This window comes from Labeo rohita, chromosome 19, assembly GCF_022985175.1.
Source record: "Labeo rohita strain BAU-BD-2019 chromosome 19, IGBB_LRoh.1.0, whole genome shotgun sequence".
Lineage (NCBI taxonomy): Eukaryota > Metazoa > Chordata > Actinopteri > Cypriniformes > Cyprinidae > Labeo > Labeo rohita.
Window position 1 is genome coordinate 29841417 of NC_066887.1, and position 25930 is coordinate 29867346.

Here is a 25930-nt window from a genome sequence, read left to right on the forward strand (position 1 = left end):
TAATTATCCATGCAGTTAGTGAACTAAATGCATCTTTGAGGAGTTGTTGCGTACAAACCGGAATGGCTTCAAGCTGTTTTGCCTAGCATGGTTTTCTGAAGCAGACTTGTATTCACTGCTGGCTGATATTCATGATATTTTGCAACACTTAATGCCACGTTGATATATATATATATATATAGTTTACTTAAGTTTTTATCTAAAGGCTGCCATTTAAATGTTAAATACTTACCTAAAAGTGATGTTTGATTTCCAAAAGAGGTGAGTTAATGTCTACTGTAGGATGCCACCGTCTTGATATTATTTTCATATCCAGTGTTTTTAGATCGGCCACCAGAGTTCGCTGTCACCTCATCATTAGAGGATTGTCATCAACACATCTGCTCATATTTGAAGACATTAAAACAACTGTAAGGGCTCCGAAGTCGCAAAAATACACAAAACTGCATACAGCTGTTTATGGAACTACCCTGTAAGTAATCAAATCTGCACTTTTTAGTGTTTTAGTATGCAAATTAAAATTCTGTTATAGGATGGGATGTTTTGTCAAAAATAAAGTATACTGAATTATCAACTAAGATGTTATGATTCAAACTAATGAATCCTTAACTTTGAAGTCAGTATGATCAACGTTTTGCCTTTTACAAAGAAATATTGGATTCAAAATACAACAAATCTCATAAATTACACTTCAAATATTGTTAAAATGTAATCGTTATTGATTTACCTCTGACAAAAATGTAAATAAAATAGCAAAAATATATATTTACAATGTAGATGTAAGCAAAATCTTAAAAGGTCAATATAACCCTTCTAATTAAATTATTATTACTTCATTTCGGTAGTGATAAATTTGTGGAGAGGACAAATATTCTAAACTTTTCTGAAAATACAATATGAGAATTAACTGCACAATTACTAGAAATGTGTACCTTGGATATTATATGATTTGCATACACACAAATGTTTTGAGGGGGAAAAAACGTTTTTTAAGATGTTTCCAACTTTGGACAAATTCTGTAGAATGGCCCATAAAGGAGTGCATAAAGGGTAGTTAAAGGTAATCATTTTCAGCTAAATAAAAATGCATAATTTAATAAAACATTTGAATTCAATTTATTAATATTTTTTAAATAGCTTATAATAATAATAATAATAATAATAATTTATTGTTATTATTCTAAATATAATGCCACTTTTAGGATTAAGTTGTTCAAATATGCATAATTAAAAAAACAAACAGATAAGAACTCCAGGAGAATAGAGTTTAAGTGCTGTTTTATTTGGGTTCCAGTTTGGCTGTAAACACAAACAAGCATTACAGCTAATTAAAGTCTGCGACTGTCAGACATGGTTGAGGACGTGGAGGAGGAGACCACTTTTCCATCTACAACCTCTTCAACAACAGTGATGACTTTAGTTCTCGAGGTCGAAGTAGAGGTTGCTTTGACACTGTTGAGGAAAAACAACAATTATAGGTCTTTCATTTCAAAATCTTGTTCCTGGGATGTTTTAACTGCTTTTTTGAATGTTTTGGACTTGAACTGCAGAGAGCAAATAAACTCACGTGGCTTCTCCGTCCAGCAGTCTCCTGTACTCGGCGATCTCCATTTCCAGTCTGGTCTTGATGTCTAGAAGTAACTGGTACTCGTGACGCTGGCGCTCCAGGTCAGCACGGAGTTGGACTATCTGCTCTTCCAGCATGGTGACCTGGGAGCACAAAAAACAAGTTGTTTTGATCCATAAAAAATTACTTACATTCTTAAGATGTACTGAAAGAACACAAGTTTTAGTTTTGGTAATTGCAAACCTACTCACCTGACTTTGGTAACCAGAGAGCTTCATGGCATAACGATTCTTTGTGTCATTCAATGTGGCCTCCAAAGATGCTTTCTACAGTAATAAGAGCACAAATTCAGACTTAATTATTACTAAAACCCTAGTAAAATGAGTCAGTGCTACAGAAACGGCTCATTACAGATCACTGACCATGGCTAAGGTGGACTGGAGTTCGATTTCCAAAGCCTGTAGTCTTGATCTGACCGTAGTGACTTCCGTGCGAGATGTTTTCAGGTCAGTCGTGCTGGTGACAACTTCCTGTTTCAGGGTTTCCGTCTGAAATAAAAAATTAGAGATTATATGTTGAAAAAAGCTGTCTCACACCACTTGGTCATATTAAAAGACTTATGTTGCTTTGTGTTTTGATAAATCTTACCTTTGTCTTAAACCAGTGCTCCAGATCTCTTTGGTTCTTCAGTGTGACTGCTTCATAGTGCTCACGGAGTTCTGCCAGGACCTTGGTGAGATCTTGCTGTGGAGCTGCGTCGATCTCGACGTGAACCTGTCCGCTCATTTGTGCACGTGCGGCCAACATGTCCTAAGAACATATATAAATGATTTATTTGCAGTGCAGGTAGCACTGAGTGTAAGTATAGATTTAGAGTTGCACTGTATTTGACAGATTATTTTGCTTTTATGTACCTCCTCGTGATTCTTCTTCAGGTAGACCAGCTCCTCCTTCAGCCCTTCGATCTGCATGGTGAGGTCTTTTCGGGTGACGTTGAGCTCGTCAAGCACCCTCTTTAGCCCGGCGATGTCTAATTCCACTGACTGACGCAGGACCAGCTCGGTTTCATATCTGTCAAAGACATGTTCTTTAAAAACACTTAAAGACTCATGATGTCCATCTCCAAACTCAGGTTAAATTAATTCAGTGCAGTACTACAATGTTATTGTATACATTCTCAAGTGTATAACACGAAGCAAGTTATAATTCTTATAAATGATTTCTGTGAAACCATTAATCATTGTAATTGATATGGTCACAGGAATAATGTTATCTGTGAAAGTTTTACATATGGCGTCAAAATGAGAGCACCACTGTTATTTTAGTATCATTGAAATACTATGATAGATTTTTATTAATATTTTTAATTAGTTTTAATTTTTTATATTTTAATTTCGATATTAATTTAATTGTATATTAAGTTATATTTTAATATTAATTTTTTATTTTAAAATTGTAGTAATTTTGTTTTATTTTTGTCATTTTAATTGTATTTTGTTGTTGTTTTGCATCTTTTTTTTTTTTTTTTTAAAAAATAGTTTGGATATATGTGTGTGTGTGTGTGTGTGTGTGTGTGTGTGTGACACTACCAGTCAAAGGTTTGTGAACAGTAAGATTTTTAATGTTTGTGTTTTTTTTTTAAAAGAATGCTCATCTGCTCACCAAGCCTCCAAAATTCAGCAAAAGCAGTAATATTATGAAATATTTTTACTATTTAAAATAACTGCTTTCTATTTGCATATATTTTAAAATGTAATTTATTCCTGTGATGCAAAGCTACATTTTTAGCATCATTACTCCAGTCTTCAGTGTCACATGATCCTTCAGAAATCATTCTAATATGCTGATTTGCTGTTCAAGAAACATTTTTCATTATTATTATAATTATCACCAATACTTAAAACAGTTGAGTATGAAATTTCAGGATTCTTTGATGAATAGAAAGATCCAAAGATCAGCATTTATAAATAAAATGAAATAAAAAGCTTTTGTAACATTATAAACTATACCATTTGAATGCTTGGAGTCAGTAAATGTTGTTTGTATGTATAATATAAATTATATGAATATAAATATATACATGTAAATGTATTCAAAATATATACTGTATGTGTGTGTTTATTTATATTTAAATAATTAATAGACATATATAATGTAAACAAAAATAAGCTATTTATGTGCAGGAAAGACTCACTTCATTTTGAAATCATTAATGGCCAGGCTGGTGTTGTCAATGCTGAGATGGATTCCACCCTTCTGGTGAATAGCTGCCATGATCTGGACATATGAATCAACATATTGTATTTTTTGCTCCATAGTTTGTATCTTTCATAGCATGAAAAATTGAAAAACATCATATACCTTAGCCTGAAGATCCTTTATGGTGGCAAAGTAGGTGCTGTGGTCACGAGCAATAGGGGAGACTTTGCTGTCTAGGAACTGGCGGATCTTCAGCTCCAGATCAGCGTTGGCCTTCTCCAGTGAGCGCACCTTGACCAGGTAAGCAGCCAGACGGTCGTTGAGGCTCTGCATGGTGAGTTTCTCATTGCCAATGATGCTGCTGTCTGCAGATCCTGACATGCCGAAACCTCCTACAGAGTAAGTGGCCTTGGAGATCCGGACGTCTGAACCTCCTGCGCCGCCGTACACGCTGCCGGCCCTCATGGTGCTCACCCGGCTGCTCCCCACGCTAGACGTGGAAATACGTGTGGAGCTGCTGGAGGACTTGAAGCTGCGGGTGGAGTAGGCGGAAGCCATGTTGACTGAGACTTTTTGTCTGCTTCTGCTCTGGCAGGTCAGTAAATGAAGGCAGGAGAATGCTGGCTGCTTTTATAGAGTGAATCTGAATACAAGACACAAAGCCTGGCATTCCATGCATGTCATCTCACTGCATTCACTGGAATGATTCCAACGGCATTAAAGGTCACACCTAAGGTGAAATGTAGGATAAAAGACACTGTTTGCACATCTCTCTGCATCTGTGTGATTTCGTGTGCATTAGTGGCAGTACAAACACTTGTTTTCTAGTTAAATGAAAAACAAAACAAGTTTGAGGAGATATTAAGACTTGCTTATCCTTTTTATGAATATTGCTTATATGTTCTTTCTTTTCCTGACAGTTTCTTTGTGTAAGCATATATAAACATCTATAAATTGTGTGAGTTTTGTGTTCAGCAAGGATGCATTAAATTGATTAACATGACAGCAAAGACTAAATTTTGTTCTTTCGAACTCTCCGTCCTTCAAAGAATCCTAAAAAGAACACGCTTTTCACAAAAATATCAATCCACTGTAAAATTTTTTTTTTAGTAATTTCAACTTAAAAACATATGTTTAGCAGCTGCCTTGAAATTTTAAGTTCAACTTAAAAGTCATTTAAACGTATTTTATTGTAGTGAGTTGAAATAACTTGTACTTTTAAGTTGATTTAACTTAAAATTTGAAGGCAACTGCTGAACTTCAGTTTTTAAGTTGAAACTGGAGAATTTTTTAAAGTACACAACTCTTTTCAACATTTCAAGATAATATATCCCTTATATAGCCTATCATATTAAGATAATAAGCACAAATCAGCATATTATAATGATTTCTGAAGGATCATGTGACACTGAAGACTGGAGTAATGATGCTAAAAATTCAGCTTTGCATCACAAAAATGAATTACATTTTGAAACATAAAAAATAATATATTGTAATATATCACAATATTACTGTATTTTAAACATCAAATTAATGTAGTCTTTCTTTTTTCTCTAGAACATAAAATTACATAAAATTTTAAAAAATCTTACCAATGGCAAAAGTAATTTTAAGTAAGTTTTTTTATTTATTATTATTTATTTATTTATTTTTTGCATTGAAAGAAGATAAACAGTAACACATTATCATGTTATGTTTTTTCAATCCACTTCTGCTGATAAAAAAAAAAAATGTACTTCACCAAAGGCACTATCTTCCCTTCTTTTTAGATTATTTATTATGCATCATGGTGTTTCTTTTTCTAGGTTATTTTGCCATTGTTTAAAGATGCATAGAAAATTTGTCGAAAATTCAGACTAAACAATTTTAGAAGAAAATCCTGTGTAGAGGATCACAGCATTTTTCATGAAAAGCCATCCTAGATACATGTGCATTTTAAAATTTGTTTCCATTAGTAAAAATTATTTTCAACAGGATCTTTCATTGCCGCCTCCACAGATGAGTTAACACAACCATGAATTCTGCTTACTGACCAAACCACGTTTCTTTTTTGGGCTGGGCTGGGTTGGGCTGAAAGCATTTGTGTTGTTGATGGGTTTGACATTTGTGGTATCTGTATGTACAGTGGCATTTTGATAGAAAGGTGAGGTTTATGCAAAGGAGGTTTATCGGAATAACCAGATTCTTTGTTTGCCGCTTGTTATTGTAGTTGTAAGTGAAATACCTTTTATTCCAGTTTGACCTTTCAGGTGCTTTAGCAACAAAGCATAAGTGATTAGTTAAGATTGTGCAATTCTAACTACTTTAGCATTAACTCTATGACCCTGTACTGACCTTATTCTATATCTTATTTTATCTTATCTTATCTTAACTTTTTATTTACATTTTTAGTGCTTTTGACTACTGAATTGGACTCATTTAATTTGCTTTTTAGACAAAACTTTAAGCTAAATTAAGTAATTGCAATAGGTGTGACTAATTCTAATACTTCAGTTGAGTTTGTGATTAATATTGCGTCATACAGTCAGTGTGAGCTCTGTGATTAGCACTCAATGGAAAAAAAGGTCATATCTTTGTCTTGTTTTCCAGTTACCTAGATGACAAGATAAGTGTAAGGTATTAAGACTTGTTTTTATAGATTGTATCTTGAATATACAGTGTCATGCGAACGTGTGGGAACCCCTAGAAGAATCTGTGAAAATGTGAGTAGTTTTAACAAAATAAGAGAGATCATACATGCATGTTATTTTTTATTTAGTACTGTCCTGAGTACTAAGATATTTTACATAAACGATGTTTGCATAGACAAAAAAAAAAAAAAAAAAAAAAAAATAGCTGAAATGATTAAAATAACCTCCTTAAAAAGTTTGGGAACCCTTGGTTCTTAATACTGTGTGAGGTTACCTGGATGATCTACGAATGTTTTTTTGTTTTGTGATGGTTGTTCATGAGTCCCTTGTTTGTTCTGAACAGTTAAACTGAGCACTGTTCTTCAGAAAAATCCTCCAGGTCCTGCAGATTCTTCAGTTTCCCAGCATCTTTTGCATATTTAAACCCTTTCCAGCAGTGACTGTGTGATTTTGAGATTGAGATTTGAGATTTTTTGTCTTGTGGACTATATGTAAACATCTTTTATGTAAAATATCTTACTCAGGACAGTACTAAATAAAAAATAACATGCATTGTGTATGATCTCTCTTATTTTGTTAAAATTACTAATATTTTCACAGATTCTGCAAGGGGTTCCCAAACTTTTGCATGCCACTGTATTGTTTATATATATAAATATATATCAATATATTATAAAAATCAAAATGCACTTGCAAACTGCTCTGCAAAATATCTACTCAATTGCAGCTTGTTTTTATGATTTTTAAAATATTTTTTAAACTAGAAAACAGGTTTTTAAAAAAGACAATTAAATTTATTTAATTATATTTAATGAAATTTTATGAAAGGCAATTTCTAAAAAGGCATGATTAGACATGTATAAATGCATGTAAGTGCTGGTTTGTGCTGGACTAGTTGGTTGACCCATGGAGTCTAGGTTTTAGCATGGTCGGGTTACACCATTCTGTGGACAAAAGGCATATTTCTCTATTGACGGCCATTCAGAAGTAGCTGTGCATTGTCATGAAATGTTTTGCAAGCAACGTATAAATCAAACAAATATTTCATTATAGTTGATGTTTTATCCTTGGCAGTTTTTTGACAGGTGAAATAGCTTTATATTTTTCCTATAAGCGCATAATGGACTCATTTCTGCAACTGCCAGTAAGATGAATAGAATTGAAAAAGTTAACAAATAGATTTCTCCAGGTTTTGTGCAGGCCTCTTTGGATGGTCTGTCAAACACATATATGTGAGATCTGTCATTTCCACGTGAAATGAATCTTTACTCTCACCACCACTGTTTTGCGTTCATTCACATTCATATGCATTCATTCAGCAGATTCAGTCTTTTGCTAAAGTGTAACTTACATATCTGTGGATTTGCTAACCTAGCTCATAATGTCTGCTATGTGTGGTTTAAAACTATTTGATAAAGTAAAAACAGTCAGCTTTATTTAAAAACCAGAGATTTTAAAACATGAATTTCTCACCTGAATTAGACATTTTAATGATGTGCATTGGTACTAAATTAAAGTAATACCCCAAAATAAGAAATTTTCAGAAAGTTTATTCACCCTCAGGCCATCCAAGGTGTAAATGAGTTTTTTTTTTTTTATTGGAACAGTTCTGGAGAAATGTTGCATTACATCACTTGCTCACCAATGGATCCTCTGCAGTGAATGGGTGCCGTCAGAATGAGAGTCCAAACAGCTGATAAAAACATCACAATGATAGTCCATAAAAATAGTCCTTAAGCAAAAAGCTGTGTGTTTGTACTTCCAGTGGTCACTTCTGGCCAAAATACCAGTCCATAATGTACAATAAATCTTCCTCCAGTGAAAAAGCCCATCAAAATCCTCCAACATATTTGTTTTGGACTGTTTTTGCTTGTAAATGGTGCTTGATCTGTGCATATTTCTCTCCTGGTTTAGACAAGATGACTTTTTCACTGGAGAAAGCAATTTCATGAATTGAGAACTCAAAAAGGATATTTTAGCTTGAAGCAACAATTTGAAGTTAAAACACATTAATGATAGATTTTTTTTTTTTTTTTTTTACAAACAGGCAGCTTTTCACTTCACAAGATGTTAATTGATGGGCTGGAATGGTATGGATTACTTGTGGATTATTGTGATGTTTTTATCAGATGTGTTTGGACTCTCATTCTGACGGCACCCATTCACTGCAGAGGATCCATTGGTGAGCAAGTGATGTAATGCTACATTTGTCTTAAACTGTTATGATGATGAAACAAACTAATATATCCTATTTGGACTACACGTTACTTTAACTTTCAGTGAAAAATCTCTTTTCTTTTGACACTGGTTTTATTTGTTGTAAATGCTCAAAGACAACCACCATATTCTGACAGCATGAGAGGAGCTACAGGTCTGTTCTCCAACCAAGACGAGTCTGGTGTGCTTCACTTAACGAGGGATGTTGAAGAGGAAGAAACCACCTTTCCACCATCAACCACCTCTTCCACAAGAGTGATCACTTCTGTTTTGGTGGTAGTGATTGAGCTGGAGGAGGAGCTGTAGCCAGAGCCAGAGATTGCGAGGCTGTTTGGAAACAAAAACCAGTTGAACCTGTAAAGATTAAATTGTACTACAAATGTGGCGTTTCAAGCTTTAAACCACAAACTTCCACAGAACTCAAAACTAATCATCTACTCCTTTAAAAATAAAGGTTCCCAAGAGCGTTTTCACAGCACTGCCATTAAAAAAACGATTTTGGTATCCTAAAGAACGTTTTAGTGAACAGTTCCTAAAAGAACCATTTTGTTATTAGTGTGAAGAACACTTTAATAATCTAAAGAACCTTTTGTGGAATGGAATGGTTCCATAGATGATAAAGGTTCATGGAACCATCAATGCCAATGAAGAACCTTTATTTTTAAGGCTGTATCAACTCTGCTGTCCAAATCCAGTGTCTGTAAATTTACCTGCCACTGGCTTCTGCATCCAGCAGTCTCCTGTACTCTGCAATCTCCTTCTCCAGTTTGGTCTTGATGTCCAGAAGCATCTGGTACTCCTGACTCTGGCGCTCCAGATCAGCACGAAGCTGCACCAACTGACCCTCCATTCCACTCACCTACATGCCCGAGGGGAGAAGACAGAACTTTTAACCCCAACACATGTCACTTTAAAATCTGGTTCAGTGAGCTGGCTGCAGAAAGAGATATGTCTGTAAGATTTATGACATTATTAGCTTTAGGAACTCTCACCTGTGCCTGGTATCCAGACAGCTGCAGGGCGTAGCGATTCTGAGTCTCGCTCAGGGTGCCTTCCATGGATGATTTCTGTGAGGTAGAGATAATGAGAAAAACAAGTTAGCAATGACCAAACCTGCAAAATTTCTATTAAGTTTAACAACCAGAAAGAGTCCAATATCTTTTCTCCTACTTTTAAATGGGTTTATTATTTAAATGTTTTTTTTTTTAAATGTAATGCACATCATTAGACAATGAAACCAATCAGCATGCATTGTCAGCCATCATTTATGTTTTTGGACCCAGTGTACATTTTGTCTACACAAACTCACTGTGGCAAGAAGAGACTGAAGCTCAATCTCCAGTGACTGTGCTGTGCTCTTCACTGTGTTGACCTCAGTTTTTGAAGTCTGCAGGGTCTCTGTGCTTGTTGCCACCTCTTGTTTCAAGGTCTCGGACTGTAAAAGAAGTGTTTTAAAACAACGGTTTAATTTAATACATAGCTGTGCCAATGTTTTTAGGTGTTTAAGGCTAGAGATAAGAGAAAGCTGGCTCTTGTGTTGGCTTTTGTTTTTTTATTTTTGCCTTTATTTGATACAACAGTATATAGACAGGAAGCGAGGTGGGAGAGAGAGAGGGGGGACGGGATCGGGAAGGGACTGCGAGCCAGTACTTGAAAAAGGGACGCCCGAACCCGAAGCGCAACGCCATTAACTTTACATGTCGACGCGCTGCCCACTACAAGTATATATAACGGCAGACCTGAGATCTCCAAAATGGGGCGGGAACTCCAAAAGTCGGCAGAACCTCCAAAATGGGGCCCCATTGGCTTTGGCTTCAGCCTATTGTTATTGACTTACATTTCAAAACTAAACTTTATAAATTGAGCATTGTTTGTAGTCAATCTCAAATAAAATAAACTATGCTATATAAATAAATATGCTCAATGGGAGCAGAGCCCCAAAGCTCGTGGCCAGTGGTTAATGAAATAAACTAGCTGAGCTGTCCCAGTGAAGGTTTTACTCTATCGCTTTGTTTTAAGCAGCGTCCTGGGGCTTGAAATTCAAAGGGTAGGAGGGGGTAGTGACGCTGGATGTATCTAAAATGTATCTCGCTACTGTCTTGTCATTGGTCAGCTGTCAAAAAGGCGCTTGACGTAGGGCATTTTTTCAGAAAAGTTGAACTTGAAAAGACACTCTGAGCTGCAGAAAAAGACGCCAGCAGTGGCGCTGCACTCAGGACTTTATTGAAAACACGGTTTACTCCATAGGATTAAAATGTAAAACAGACACTGGCGGTTTAAAAAAAATATGGCAAGTGTGAACATGGCCTAAGCCCGCATTTACACTAGTGTGTTTTCATTTTAAAACACAAGTTTTGCTACAGTTACGCCTGTTGTTTACACTACTCCAGCATTTTCAACCCTCAAAAATGGAGACTTTTGAAAATGCTGCAGACCCCGTTTTAGTTTGAAAACTCAACGGACCAAAACGGAGACTTTTGAAAACGATGGCGTGGCTGCCCACATTCCATCTGCGTATCCTTGACGATCATGTAAACAATAACATCATGCTCATTGTTGTACCCATAGATTTCTGCAGGTAGATGCATCATTTGACCACTCCAAGCATGCAGACACGTCCGCCATAGGCCCTGTTTACACTGGCTGCATCCGAAAGCTCTAAAATGCTGCCTTCGAAGGCAGCATTCCAAGGCAGAAAGGCATCAAGGCAAGTCCGAATACAAATTCGATTTCACTTCAGAGGTACTTTCTTCTGATTGAATTTTGAAGGCAGCATAGATGTATCCTTCGCTGCCTTAGATATCCCAGAATTCTGTATGTTCCATTCTGTGACGGTTGAGCTAAAAAAAATAAATAAAGATGGCGTCTGAAAGTTGCGTTTGGTGGTCAGTTTGTGTGTAAATGTATATTTCTCACTAACTTTTTGCACTTTTGATGTTATTTCTAGCCAGAAATCAATATTATAGTATCTAAATATTTGTTTAGTTATAATCAAAACTCGTTCCTTTTTGTTGTAGATCATTAAACCGTTATGCTGCCTCAGAAGTCTGTCTGAAATCAGTTTCATAAGGTGCCTTCGTGCAAAAACGCTGCCTGCAAAATCACTGACTGATGGCTGCGAGAGCAAGTCAGCTGTGTAGGGTTTCGGATGCAGCCACTGTTTACACTAGTGTACGATCCTCGTCTACACTAGCATTTCCTCTGCATTTCAGAAACGATCTCTGAAAACACGTCACATGACCATTCACGCAGGTACAACCACTGATCTATAATAGATCAGTGGGTACAACCATAGATGTGTATAGGTAGGTTCCCTATGGTGGACACGTCTACGTCGAATGAGCGGTCGAATGATGCATCTACCTGCACATATCTATGGGTACAACAATGAGCATGATGTTATTGTTTACTCAGTCGTTAAAGATACACAGATCGAATGTGCGCAGGCATGCCATCGTTTTCAAAAGTCTCTGTTTTGGTCCGTTTACACTGAATCGTAGCTCCGGAGTTTTCAAACTAAAACGAGGTCTGCAGCATTTTCAATCGTCTCCGTTTTCTAGGGTTGAAAACACTGGAGTAGTGTAAATGACAGGCGTAACCGTAGCAAAAGTTATGCGTTTTAAAACGAAAAACGCACTAGTGTAAATGCAGCCTAAGACGGTACGATACTACTTCTCTCTGAAAAATCATCTTTGCAAGATCTGATCAACTGTTGTTAATTTGTTTTAACTTCAGTATAGATGTTTTACTTTTTTTTTTTTTTTTTTTAATTTTTTAACTGTTTTTTTTACAGTAAATGTAAGTCTCTCTATACAATAGATTTCATTTACAATTCCCAACCACTGGTCTCTTGTTGGAGGGTCAGCCTGAAACCATTTACGTGTTATGGCTTTTCGACTGCTTGCTAAAAGTATTTTTAATAAGTACTTATCTCTGCCTGGAACTATTTTAGGGATTTTTCCTAGGTACAGTGTAATGAATGAAAAAGCCAGCTCCTCCCCTAGTATTTTCCCAATTTCAGCTGCCACTTCATGCCAGTAAGGTTGTATTTTTGAACATGCCCAAAAAATATGGAAATGATTAGCCATTGAGGTTCCACATTGCGTCCAACAAAGGCCCAGACTCTGATCACCTGTGCGTATTGCTGTTAATTTGGGAGTTATAAAGAATCTTATTAAATTCTTCCATCCAAACTCCCGCCAGGATCTTGAGTTTATTGTATTTGCCTGTGTTACACATATATCTGTCCAGTCTTCCTCTGTTATTTGAGAGTCTGATTCTTTCTCCCATTTCTGTTTTACATAATTTGACGTATGTTTTTTGCTAGTTTGTATATAGCCATACAATTTCGATACCCACCTCTTATTGTCTTCCTTGAAATATGCGTTAATAAATGTTGTGATCAAATTATCATCACTTGTTACTATACATTTTACTTTTTTATTGAAGTAATCTCTAACTTGCAAGTATCTATAAAAATCCTGCTTTTCTAATCTAAATGTTTCAGACATGGCCTGGAAACTCAATAAATTTCCATTAGAAATGATTGAGCAATAAGATGTAATTCCTCTCCAGACCCACTGTTTAAATCTCTCATCCAACCTGGCAAGTTCAAAGTCCGGATCATACACTATCCAGTTTAGTATCCTAGCGTGTTTTTCTAATTGTAATTTCCTCAAAATTCTAAACCACAACTTCACTGAAAATACAGTCCAGTTATTTAATTCCTTGTAACTCCTTTCAGCTAGATTTTTATTCCCAAGTAATGATTGTAAAGGTGTATCTATCTGTGTAATTTCCAGAGTTTTCCATCTAGACTCGTAGCTCGGTATACACCAACATATTAAAGACTTCAATTGTGCAGCATAAAAATAATCCTGAAAACAAGGTTGGGCCCTCCCACCCTTGTCTTTTGCCAACTGCAATGTCTTAAACCTTATCCTAGGTGTTCTACCATTCCAAACAAATCTCGAAATCATCCCATCCCATTCATTAAATTGGTTTTGTGATATGTCCAGAGGCAATGATTGAAGAAGGTAAAGTAACCTTGGTAGCACGCTCATTTTAATAATTTTGATTCGATTACTCATGTCTAGTGGAAGCAGAGTCCATTTAGCAATATCAGATTTTATCTCCTTACAAATAAGACCATAATTACTGTCAAAGAGTTTTCATACGTCTTTTGTTAAATTTATCCCTAGATATTTTAATGAAGAAGAATTCCATTTAAATTTATATAGCCTTTTTATATCCCCTTTAGCTCTAAAATTATATGTAAGCGTTTGAGTCTTTTGGATATTTATTTTAGATCCAGAGTATAAACTATATGTTTTTAAAAGGGTCATCAATTTAGGGATGTTAGATTCAGGGCTCGTCAGGAATAGAAGAACATCGTCTGGATACATACAGATCTTGTGTTTGTTTCCTCTAATTGTGATCCCCTTTATCTCTGAATCCTCTCTTATTACTTGAGCCAGAGGCTCAATAAATAATGCGAACAGAGATGGGCTTAGGGGACATCTCTGACGTGTCCCTCTTTCCAGGCTAATTGTTTTAGACAAATGTCCATTAATCTTAATCCTAGCTGTTGGAGAGGAGTATAACATTTTAATACACTTAATGAATTTATTGTTAAAACCGAATCTTTCCAGGACCTGATACAAATAATCCCATCCAACTAAGTCGAACGCTTTCTCAGCATTTAGACCACTGGTCTCAAACTCAATTCCTGGAGGGCCACAGCTCTGCACAGTTTTGCTCCAACCCTAATCAAACACACCTGATCCAACTAATCAAGGTCTTCAGGATCACTAGAAACTATTAAGCAGGTGTAGGTTGGAGCTGGCTGGAGCTAAACTGTGCAGAGCTGTGGCCCTCCAGGAATTGAGTTTGAGACCACTGATTTAGACTCAGCAAGCTTGTGCTTGTATTTCCTGTCATAATGTAGCTCATTATTTGTAGCGTTCTCCTTAAATTATCCTGTGTCTGTCTATTTTGTATAAATCCAGTTTGATCTAGATCTACCAACTCAGGAATAATGCCCTCCAATCTCTTAGATAAGATAGTAGCAAACAATTTATAGTCCACATTTAAGACTGATATCGGTCTATATGAGCTGCAATCACTGGGATTCTTGCCTTTCTTTGGGATGACCGAAATAAATGCATTATTAAGATGTTTTAACTTCCAGTGGTCACTTCTGGCTCTCATTCTGACGGCACCCATTCACTTCAGAGGATCCATTGGTGAGCAAGTGATGTAATGCTACAATTGTCTTAAACTGTTATGATGATGAAACAAACTAATATATCCTATTTGGGCTACACGTTACTTTAACTTTCAGTGGAAAATCTCTTTTCCTTTGACACTGGTTTTATTTGTTGTAAATGCTCAAAGACAACCACCATATTCTGACAGCATGAGAGGAGCTACAGGTCTGTTCTCCAACCAAGATGAGTCTGGTGTGCTTCACTTAACGAGGGATGTTGAAGAGGAAGAAAGCACCTTTCCACCATCAACCACCTCTTCCACAACAGTGATCACTGCTGTTTTGGTGGTAGTGATTGAGCTGGAGGAGGAGCTGGAGCCGGAGCCACAGATTGCGAGGCTGTTTGGAAACAAAAACCAGTTGAACCTGTAAAGATTAATTTGTACTACAAATGTGGCGTTTCAAGCTTTAAACCACAAACTTCCACAGAACTCAAAACTAACCATCTACTATATCATCAGGTAAAGCCACCAGTATCGTGAAGGACTCCACCCACCCCTCCCATCATCTCTTCCAGCTCTTGCCATCAGGAAGACGCTACAGGAGCATCAGAGCCCGCTCTGCAAGACTGCTCAACAGCTTTTTCCCCCAGGCTGTGAGAGCCCTCAATTCCAACCACCTCACCCCTCTCTGAAATCTAGTGTTGGGTTCGAGTCCACCTAATTCGAGTCCGAGTCGAGTCCGAGTCTTTTACTAATCGAGTCCGAGACGAGTCCGAGTCCAAAATGGGCCGAGTCGGACTCCAGTCCGAGTCCCAAAGGGCTGAGTCCGAGTCGAGTCCGAGTCCAAGGAAACACTACTGTTTGTCAGTATCTTAACATTGTTTTAACCCAGGGGTGCCCAAACTCGGTCCTGGAGGGAGGTGTCCTACAGATATTAGCTCCAGCCCCAATTAAACACACCTGAACCAGCTAATCAAGCTCTTACTAGGCATACTAGAAACACCCTGGCAGGTGTGTTGAGACAAGTTGGAGCTAAACCAAGGACCAGGGCCAAGTTTGGGCACCCCTGTTTTTAACCTTTACAACTAGAAAAATGCAATATCAGTTGAAATGTAAGAAAAGCAAACCTCTAGTGGATCTTGCCATTTTGATTTTTGATTTCACAACATATCATAATTAGTGTCCATGCTCTGCTTGGCAAACTTAAAGTCATGTAAAAGAAGTTATGGCTGATCTATGTAATGTGACATATTTTAGAGTGAAACAGGTTTTAGAATGTGATAAATTATAGGGCAAGACTTGACTTTATTCATCGATGTAGTAAATGTATAAATTCAAGGGTGGGGGTAAAGGAGTATCTTGGTGAATGGGACCTTAAGAGCAGAAAACATGTAGCCTCTTGCAGCACCTCTTTTATTTCTGATTGCGGCTGTGTGTGTTTTGGGTTGTATATGACTTTTTTTTCTTGAATGAAAATGAGGTTGTGAGGGATAAATCTAGTCTTTACAAAGGTATACACTGTGTATAAAGCCCTACATATACTTTCCATAAGTCACAGCAAACTCACATCTGTTTTATTTTTGAATGCATTTATAGTTACATTAATTACAATAAATTACATTATATAAGGAATAATTGATGATGGGCCATTTAATTATTAGAAAATCATGCACATGGGTTTTGGACCCATAAAAACTGTTGCTGCAAAGATGTTAGAAAAATTATTTTTCTTTGAAGCCAGAAACTGCCACCATGTTTAAATAATAATAATTTCAATACAGAAAAAACTAATCAACCAATGTAAGTAAAACATTCTCGAGCTCAAGGCAAGTAAACACTCCAAGTATTACTTACAAGCAAAAGTATTAATGTTAATCAAAAATACAAATGAAATAATATTTTTTAAAATAGAATCTTTTTTTAAAATATAACTGTAGGTTTTTGTTTTGTTTTGTTTTTTATGTAGGTCTATATAAAGGCTATTACAGAAATAGACTACAGACCGACTTTCAAGTAGCTACTGGACAACACTTAAAAACACATGCAAACACTGAATATCACTTTCGTGATAATGCATTGAGTCAGTGACATTTCCGTCAACTGTCTCTGGACTCGGATGGACTCGGCATATTTTCCGAGTCCGAAAGGCTCGAGTCCGAGTCAAGTCCGAGTAAAAATGCATCCGAGTCCGTGACAAGTCCGAGTCACCTAAAAATTTTACTCGATACCGGATCGAGTCCGAGTACGAGTCCGAGTACCCCAACTCTACTGAAATCCTTATCCACAATGTAAACTGTTGAAAAACTCAAAACACAATTTTTGCAATTCTGAGTGCGCCACACACAGGTGAGTGGGCTGGACAAACCACCTGTAGTAGTGCATTCTTTCAACTCTATATGCACCAGACACTTTCTTATTAACACTTATTAACATGTTACAAGGACATAATAAAGACTTAACAAATGTTTACTTGTCAAAGCACCACAAATCATTTTGCACTATTTGCTTCTTAACCTTTAAATACCTCTTCTGCACATTATCATGCACAGTTATTATGTAAACTACTTGTATAGTCTGTCTTAGGTTATGTGTATGTATAGTCAATTATTTATAGTATATGTATAGTTACATGTATAGTTTTAAATAATTGTTTCTACATCTAATGTATTTATGTTCATATTTATGTTTATTTATGTAGCACCGTGGTCCTGCGAGACATGACATTTCTTTCCACTGTATGTCCACACATGTAGCGGAATGACAATAAAGCTTGACTTGACTTGACTTAAAAGTAAAGGTTCCCAAGAGCGTTTTCACAGCACTGCCAAAAAAACGATTTTGGTATCCTAAAGAACGTTTCAGTGAACAGTTCCTAAAAGAACCATTTTGTTGTTAGTGTGAAGAACACTTTAATAATCTAAAGAACCTTTTGTGGAATGGAACGGTTCCATAGATGGTAAAGGTTCATGGAATCATCAATGCCAATGAAGAACCTTTATTTTTAAGGCTGTATCAACTCTACTGTCCAAATCCAGTGTCTGTGATTTATCTGCCACTGGCTTCTGCATCCAGCAGTCTCCTGTACTCTGCAATCTCCTTCTCCAGTTTGGTCTTGATGTCCAGAAGCATCTGGTACTCCTGACTCTGGCGCTCCAGATCAGCACAAAGCTGCACCAACTGACCCTCTGTTCCACTCACCTACACACCCGAGTGTGTGTGTACAACACCTGTCATTTTAAAATCTGGTTCAGTGAGCTGGCTACAGTATGAGATATTTCTGTAAGATTTATGACATTATTAGCTTTAGGAACTCTCGCCTGTGCCTGGTATCCAGACAGCTGCAGGGAGTAGCGATTCTGAGTCTCGCTCAGGGTGCCTTCCATGGATGATTTCTGTGTGGTAGATTAATGAGAAAAACATGTTAGCAATGACCAAACCTGCAAATTTTCTGTTAAGTTTAACAACCAGAAAGAGTCCAAATATCTTTTCTCCTACTTTTAAATGGGTTTATTATTTAAATGTTTTTTTTTTTTTTTAATGTAATGCACATCATTAGACAATGGAAACCAATCAGCATGCATTGTCAGCCATCATTTATGTTTTCAAATAGATTTTGGGCCCAGTGTACATTTTGTCTACACAAACTCACTGTGGCAAGAAGAGACTTAAGATCAATCTCCAGTGACTGTGCTGTGCTCTTCACTGTGTTGACCTCAGTTTTTGAAGTCTGCAGGGTCTCTGTGCTTGTTGCCACCTCTTGTTTCAAGGTCTCGGACTGTAAAAGAAGTGTTTTAAAACAACGGTTTAATTTAATACATAGCTGTACCAATGTTTATAGGTGTGTAAGGCTAGTGAAAAGAGAAAGCTGGCTCTTGCATTGGTTTTTGTTTTTTTATTTTTTTGGCTTTTTTGCCTTTATTTGATGCAACAGTATATAGACAGGAAGCGAGGTGGAAAAGAGAGAGGGGGGATGGGATCGGACCCGAACCTGAAGCGCAATGCCGCTAATGTTACATGTCGACGCGCTGCCCACTACAAGTATATATAAATGCAGACCGGAGATCTCCGAAATGGGGCAGGGAACTCCAAAATGGGGCACAAAGACTTCCCCATTGGCTCTGGCTTCAGCCTATTGTTATTGACTTACATTTCAAAACTAAACTTTATAAATTGAACATTGTTTGTAGTCAATCTCAAATAAAATAAACTATGCTATATAAATAAATATGCTCAATGAGAGCAGAACCCCAAAGCTCGTGGCCAGTGATTAATGATATAAACTAGCCGAGCCGTCCCAGTGAAGGTTTTACTCTATCGCTTTGTTTTAAGCAGTGTCCTGGGGCTTGAAATTCGCAGGATAGGAGGGGGTAGTGACGCTGGATGTAACTAAAAAGGTCCCATTTTCCGGTGAGGTCCAGCTGGGGAGTTACAGAACGGCCCGGCGATCTCATATCGTATAATCTTATTAACTGTTTGTTTATCTGCTATGCTATTCAGCGCCAATCCTGCTGTGCAATCACTTTCACTGGTTAAGGTTAGGGTAAGGGGTGGGGTAGGTTTAGGGGTTAGCATTTGTGTAGCATAGTGTAGGACACTGTGATTGACACATCCAATAAAATCTTTAAAATCAGCTGTGGGGCGGAGTTTGCGCTGAAGTGGATTGGGGGGGAAAATTGCACATGCGTGTCATGTGCCTGTCTGTCAAAGGGAGGAAGCCACGCCCCACTCCATTTTGGAGTTCCCGCCCCCTTTTGGAGATCTCCAGGCTGCAGTTATACCCCTCTTGCCCACTAGGCTAAAGGCGCCGCGTGTCGGTTTTTGAAGTTAACGAGGAGGAGAATGTCAGTTCACAACAATAAAATAAAAGTCTATCTACCAGCACTTTCTCCATTTTTTCTTGTTGTTCTTGTTGTTATGGAAACGACAGGTCTCGCTACTGTCTTGTCATTGGTCAGCTGTGAAAAAGGCGCTTGACGTAGGGCATTTTTTCAGAAAAGTTCTCAGAGACGCTCTGAGCTGCAGAAAAAGACGCCAGCAGAGGCGCTGCACTCAGGACTTTTTGAAAACACGGTTTACTCCATAGGATTAAAATGCAAAACAGACGCTGGAGGTTTCAAAAAAGATGGCAAGTGTGAAAATGGCCTAAGCCTGCATTTACACTAGTGTGTTTTTGTTTTAAAACACATAAGTTTTGCTATGGTTATGCCTGTTGTTTACACTACTCCAGCGCTTTCAACCCTCGAAAACGGAGACTTTTGAAAATGCTGCAGACCCCGTTTTAGTTTGAAAACTCAACGGACCAAAACGGAGACTTTTGAAAACGATGGCGTGGCTGCCCACATTCCATCTGCGTATCCTTAACGATCATGTAAACAATAACATCATGCTCATTGTTGTACCCATAGATTTCTGCAGGTAGATGCATCATTCGACCACTTCAAGCATGCAGACGCGTCCGCCATAGGCCCTGTTTACACTGGCTGCATCCGAAAGCTCTAAAATGCTCCTTGGCAGCATTCCAAGGCTGAAAGGCATCAAGGCAAGTCCGAATACAAATTGAATTCGGACTTGAATTTCTGATTGAATTTTGAAGGCAGCATAGATGTATCCTTCGCTGCCTTAAATATCCCATAATTCTGTATGTTCCATTCTGTGACAGTTGAGCTAAAAAAAAAATAAAGATGGCGTCTGAAAGTTGCTTTTGGTGGTCAGTTTGTGTGTAAATGTATATTTCTGACTAACTTTTTGCACTTTTGATATTATTTCTAGCAAGAAATCAATATTATAGTATCTAAATATTTGTTTATTTATCATCAAAACTCATTTTGTTGTAGATCATTAAACCGTTATGCTGCCTCACAAGCCTGTCCGAAATCAGTTTCATAAGGTGCCTTCATGCAAAAACGCTGTCTGCAAAATCATTGACTGATGGCTGCGAGAGCAAGTCAGCTGTGTAGGGTTTCAGATGCAGCCACTGTTTACACTAGTGTACGATTCTCGTCTACACTAGCATTTCCTCTGCATTTCAGAAACGATCTCGAATGAGCGGTCGAATGATGCATCTACCTACACAAATCTATGGGTACAACAATGAGCATGATGTTATTGTTTACACAGTCGTTAAAGATACGCAGATCGAATGTGCGCAGCCATGCCATCATTTTCAAAAGTCTCTGTTTTGGTCCGTTTACACTGAATCGTAGCTCCGGAGTTTTCAAACTAAAACGGGGTCTGCAGCATTTTCAATCGTTTTCGTTTTTTAGGGTTGAAAACGCTGGAGTAGTGTAAACGACAGGCGTAACCGTAGCAAAAGTTGTGCGTTTTAAAACAAAAACGCACTAGTGTAAATGCAGCCTAAGACGATACTACTTCTCTCCGAAAAGTCATCTTTGCAAGATCTGCTCAATTGTTGTTCATTTGTTTTAACAGTATAAATGTTTTGCTTTTTTCATAAACTTAATTTTATTTCCAAAATCTTTTAAGCTGGGCCACTAGGCTTCATATGAGCGTTGTGTTTGCCTTATACAGATCGAAGTTCTGGACTGAACCAACCCTCTGCTGGAACCAGCATTCAAGGTCTCTCCGGCTCTTGGCTACGATGGTCTCGTAGTGCTCACGCATCTCAGCTAAAATTTTGGTCAGGTCCTCCTGTGGTGCGACATCAATCTCCACATTGATCTGTCCACTCATCTGCTCACGTGAGGTCAGGAGGTCCTGAAGAAACATCATATATGATTTTTGTAAGTCCATTTTAAAATATCTTCCCATCATCATCTGTTATTCTTGCCTTCAAATGTCCTGGTATGAAAATATGTTAAAAACAGTGACATGTACAGTTTAAAGCTGTAAAATAACCATGTGACCTGACATCCTGACTAAAATTTTTAACTGAAACAATTCTTATCAGAAATCTTGTGTTTTAAACTTGCTTTACATAATTTGCAATGATTTACTACCTCCTCATGATTCTTTTTCATGCAGACCAGCTCCTCATTGAGCCCTTCGATCTGCAGGTTGAGGTCTTTATGGCTCATGATGAGCTCGCTAAGCATATTCTTTAACCTTGCAATGTCTGCTTCCACAGACTGACGCATTGCCAGCTCATTCTCATATCTGTCAAATAGAAAGGAACATTAAACAGCTGTGACTGGATATTTTTTCCTATTATACTATAGTTTATTAGTTTGTTACTAGTTGAACATATTTGAAAAAAATCTTGATAACCAGTTGACGGTAGCCATTGACTTCCATTATATGGAAAAAAAATGACTATGGAAGTCAATGGCTACCATCAGCTGTTAGGTTACCAACATTATTCTAAATATTTTCTACTGTTTTCAGCAGAATAAAGAAACTTGTATGTTAAAATAGTTTAAAAATGTTTATATAACATTACCCAAAAGTCAATTTGCAAATTAGTTGCGCAGTCATTTTTTAAAATTTAATTTGATTTTTTTTTTTTTTTATGTAATTCAAGTACATTTCCACAGCCAGTTTTGGTCTGCAGCCAAGCTGGTGTTGTCAATACTGAGCTGGACCGTGTTCTTTTCCTGCATGGTGCTCAAGATCTACGAACAAAAAGTGAGCATTGTTTGAGTTGAATTGCTTATTTTATGATGATGCAGATTATTAGGTAATGCAGTTTTCTTATAGCAGTAAGTATCTAGTTAGACTTACTTTAGCCCGCAGGTCATCAATAGTAGCTTCGTAGGCAGTGTAGTCATGAGCACCGCCAGTAGGAGAGATTTTATTGTCAAGGAATTGGCGTATCTTCAGCTCGAGGTCAGCAATGGCTTTTTCAAGGGAGCGGACCTTCTCCAGGTAAGCAGCCAGACGGTCATTGAGATTCTGCAACGTGAAATTCTGTCCCAATGATGCTGTCATCTGCTCCTTCACCGATGCTGAATCCTCCTCCAGCTGCAGCACCTCCTGCACCACCAAATCCGCCTCCGAAGCCAAAGCCGCTTCATGAGCCTGCTGAGGCCATGGAGTGAGAGGCATTAGAGATACAGACCCCTCAACCTCCTGAGCCTCCATACACGCTGATGCGGCCACCTCCTCCACCTGAAGAAGAGAAGTGTGAGGAGCCCATTGAGGACCTGGAAACGAAGCTGCTGCTGGAAAAGGTGGTAGCCATGCGGACGATGGTTTGTGTCTTACTCTGCTCTGGCTTGAGAGTGAGTACAGTGGAGCAACTCAGGGTCCTTATATATACTGGTAGCTGACAAGTAGAGATGTGTTGACCATATTTTCATAAAACATTTCCAGACATCAAGGAATTCTGTCATCTTAAATTACCTGAAGGCAAAGGTGACAATAAGAAGTAAAATATCAGTTTTTCTCACCTGAATTTAATTGAGGATGTGGTCGGATCAGGATTGGACATGTTTAATGAAATACATTAATACCAAGTTAAAGTAGTATGCCATTTATTTGACAGTTTACTCACCTTCAAGCAATCCAAAATGTAAATGAGTTTGTTTCTTCACTGGAACTGTTCTGGAGAAATGTAACATCACTTGCTCACCAATGGATCCTCTGCAGTGAATGGGTCCCGTCAGAATGAGAGTCCAGTCCATCAGTTAATCCATAAAAATAGTCTTGTGAAGCAAAAGCTGTGTGTTTGTAAACCACCATATTCTGACAGAATGAGAGGAGCTACAGGTCTGTTCTCCAACCAAGATGAGTCTGGTGTGCTTCACTTAACGAGAGATGTTGAAGAGGAAGAAAGCACTGTCCCACCACGACCACCTCTTCCACAACTGTGATCACAGAGATTGCGAGGCTGTTTGGAAACAAAACCCAGTTAAGCCTGTGAAGCTCAATTTGTACTATAAATGTGTGTTTTAAGCTTTAAACCACAAATTTCCACAGAAAACTAACCATCTACTAATTAAAAATAATGGATCCCAAGGGCGTTTTCACAGCAGCGCCAATAAAAAACTGTTTTTGATATTCCAAAGAACCTTTCAGTGGACAGTTCTTAAAAGAACCATGTTTTTCTTTTCACCTTTTTCTACTTCAAAGAACCTTTTGTGAAATGGAAGGTTCCATAGATGGTAAAGGTTCTTCATCAGAATCAGAAATCAGAATCAGAAAGAGCTTTATTGCCAAGTGCGTTCACACACAAGGAATTGGTCTTGGTGTTAGGAGCTTCCAGTACAGAAAATACAAACATAGTGCAGACATACATAAAGTTAAGGTAATAATAAACACTAATATTAAAAAAGAATATACAATAAATTATAAATAACAGTGGTAATAAAAATATACAGAAAGAAAAAAAAATGTCCATAGACAGAACTATGAATGTGCATATGTGCTATATACAAAAGTTTTGTTAAGTAAAAACACATGACCAGTACTGAGGTGTGTTAAGTGTGGTTCAGGTGGGATATGGCTTGGGGGAAAAAACTGTTCTTGTGTCTGGCTGTTTTGGTGCATAGCGCTCTGTAGCATCGGCCAGAGGGCAACAGTTCAAAGAGAGAGTGGGCTGGGTATGAGGGGTCCAGAGTGATTTTCTTAGCCCTTTTCCTGACTCTGGAGGTGTAAAGATCATGGAGGTTGGGTAGAGGGATACCAATAATCCTCTCAGCAGCCCTGACTGTCCGTTGTAGTCTTCTGATGTCTGTTTTGGTAGCTGAACCAAACCAAACAGTAATAGAGGAACACAGGACAGACTCAATGATGGCCGAGTAGAACTGTTTTAGCAGCTCTTGTGGCAGGTTGCAGCTCTTGTGGCAGGTTGAACAATAAAACACCTTTGTTTAAAAGTGTATCAACACTACTGTCCAGATCCAATGTCTTTGATTTACCTGCCACTGGCTTCTGCATCCATCAGCCTCCTGTACTATGCAATCTCCAGTTTCAGCGGCAACAACTGACCCTGTCATCGGTGCAATTCTATTGCTAAAGAGGTCCATTAGGGGGATACTTTTTTTGTAAATTGTTTACCTAATTCATGTACCGATACATGTGTCACTTTGCTAACGTAGCTCAGCAGTCATTTTAAACCATTATGCACTCAATGTGATACAATATTTTCTCACCTGGTTGAGAATGTGGTTGGATCAGGATTGGACTCGTTTGATATGCGTTAATACCAAGTTAAAGTAATATGTCAAAATGAAAATTTGTTGACAGTTTACTCACCCTCAGGCGATCCAAGATGTAAATGAGTTTGAGTCTTCAGTAGAACAGTTCCAAAGAAATGTAGCATTACGTCACTTGCTCACTAATGGATCCTCTGCAGAGAATGGGTGCCGTCAGAATGAGAGTCCAAACAGCTGCAGAAACATCACAATAATCCACAAGTAATCCACACCACTCCAGTCCATCAATTAATCCATAAAAATAGTGTGTTTGTAATAAATACATCTATTATTAAAGCTTTTTAACTTCAAACCTTCACTTTTGGCAAATGCCCATAATGCATAATAAACCTTCCTCTAGTGAAAAAGTCCATCCCCTGGTGTCTTCTCACATCAGAATCCAAAAGTATATTTGTTTAGAACTGTTTCAGCCATTTTAGCTTGTACATGGTGCTTGATCTGTGCATATTTCTCTCCTAATTCAGACAAATTACTTTTTTTTTTTTTTGCCGGAGAAAGCAATATTATCGATAGAAGACTCATATTTTAGCTAGAAGCAACCGTTTGAAGTTAAAATATATTAATGGTTCCTGCAAACACACATCTTTTTACTTCACAAGATATTAAAGAAGTCCACGTCCAAAACAAAGATTCACATATAATGTACTCACCCCCTTGTCTTCCCAGATGTTCATGTCTTTCTTTCTTCAGTCATAAAGAAATTATGTTTTTTTTTTTTTGAGGAAAACATTTCAGCATTTTTCTCCATATAATGGACAGATATGGTGCCCCAATTTTGAGCTTCCAAAATGAAGTTTAAATGCGGCTTCAAACGATCCCAAATGTAAGGGATCGTTTGAAGGGATCAGTTGTAAGCGATCCCAGCCAAGGAAGAAGGGTCTTATCTATCGAAATGATTGGTTATTTTCATAAAACAAAATACAATCAATCAGAAGATCAAACACCCTTAACAAAAAAGGTAAAACAGCGATATACGATTTTGAAGTTGAGGGAAA

General features: G+C 37.6%; 1 protein-coding gene and 1 pseudogene across 1 annotated transcript; both read right to left on the minus strand.

The window, feature by feature from the left end:
* Positions 1–1261: 1261 nt before the first annotated feature.
* Positions 1262–4369, minus strand: krt1-19d (keratin, type 1, gene 19d). Its single transcript, XM_051135979.1, has 8 exons — positions 3929–4369; positions 3762–3844; positions 2482–2638; positions 2216–2377; positions 1990–2115; positions 1819–1893; positions 1568–1710; positions 1262–1452 (listed from the first exon to the last, which is right to left on the minus strand). The coding sequence occupies exons 1-8, from the start codon at positions 4322–4324 to the stop codon at positions 1329–1331; spliced, it is 1266 nt and encodes a 421-aa protein (XP_050991936.1). The 5' UTR covers positions 4325–4369; the 3' UTR covers positions 1262–1328.
* Positions 4370–15081: 10712 nt separating this feature from the next.
* Positions 15082–22999, minus strand: LOC127181507 (keratin, type I cytoskeletal 13-like; annotated as a pseudogene).
* Positions 23000–25930: the final 2931 nt, after the last annotated feature.

Bases quoted from the DNA above. Each gene is read 5' to 3' on its own strand.
- krt1-19d (XM_051135979.1), bottom strand. From the start codon at position 4,324: ATGGCTTCCGCCTACTCCACCCGCAGCTTCAAGTCCTCCAGCAGCTCC. The intron at 2,116-2,215 runs GTAAGATTTATC...TTTTTATTTCAG, and splicing joins AGCACTGGTTTAAGACAAAG to ACGGAAACCCTGAAACAGGA. The intron at 1,894-1,989 runs GTCAGTGATCTG...TTATTACTGTAG, and splicing joins TCCAGTCCACCTTAGCCATG to AAAGCATCTTTGGAGGCCAC.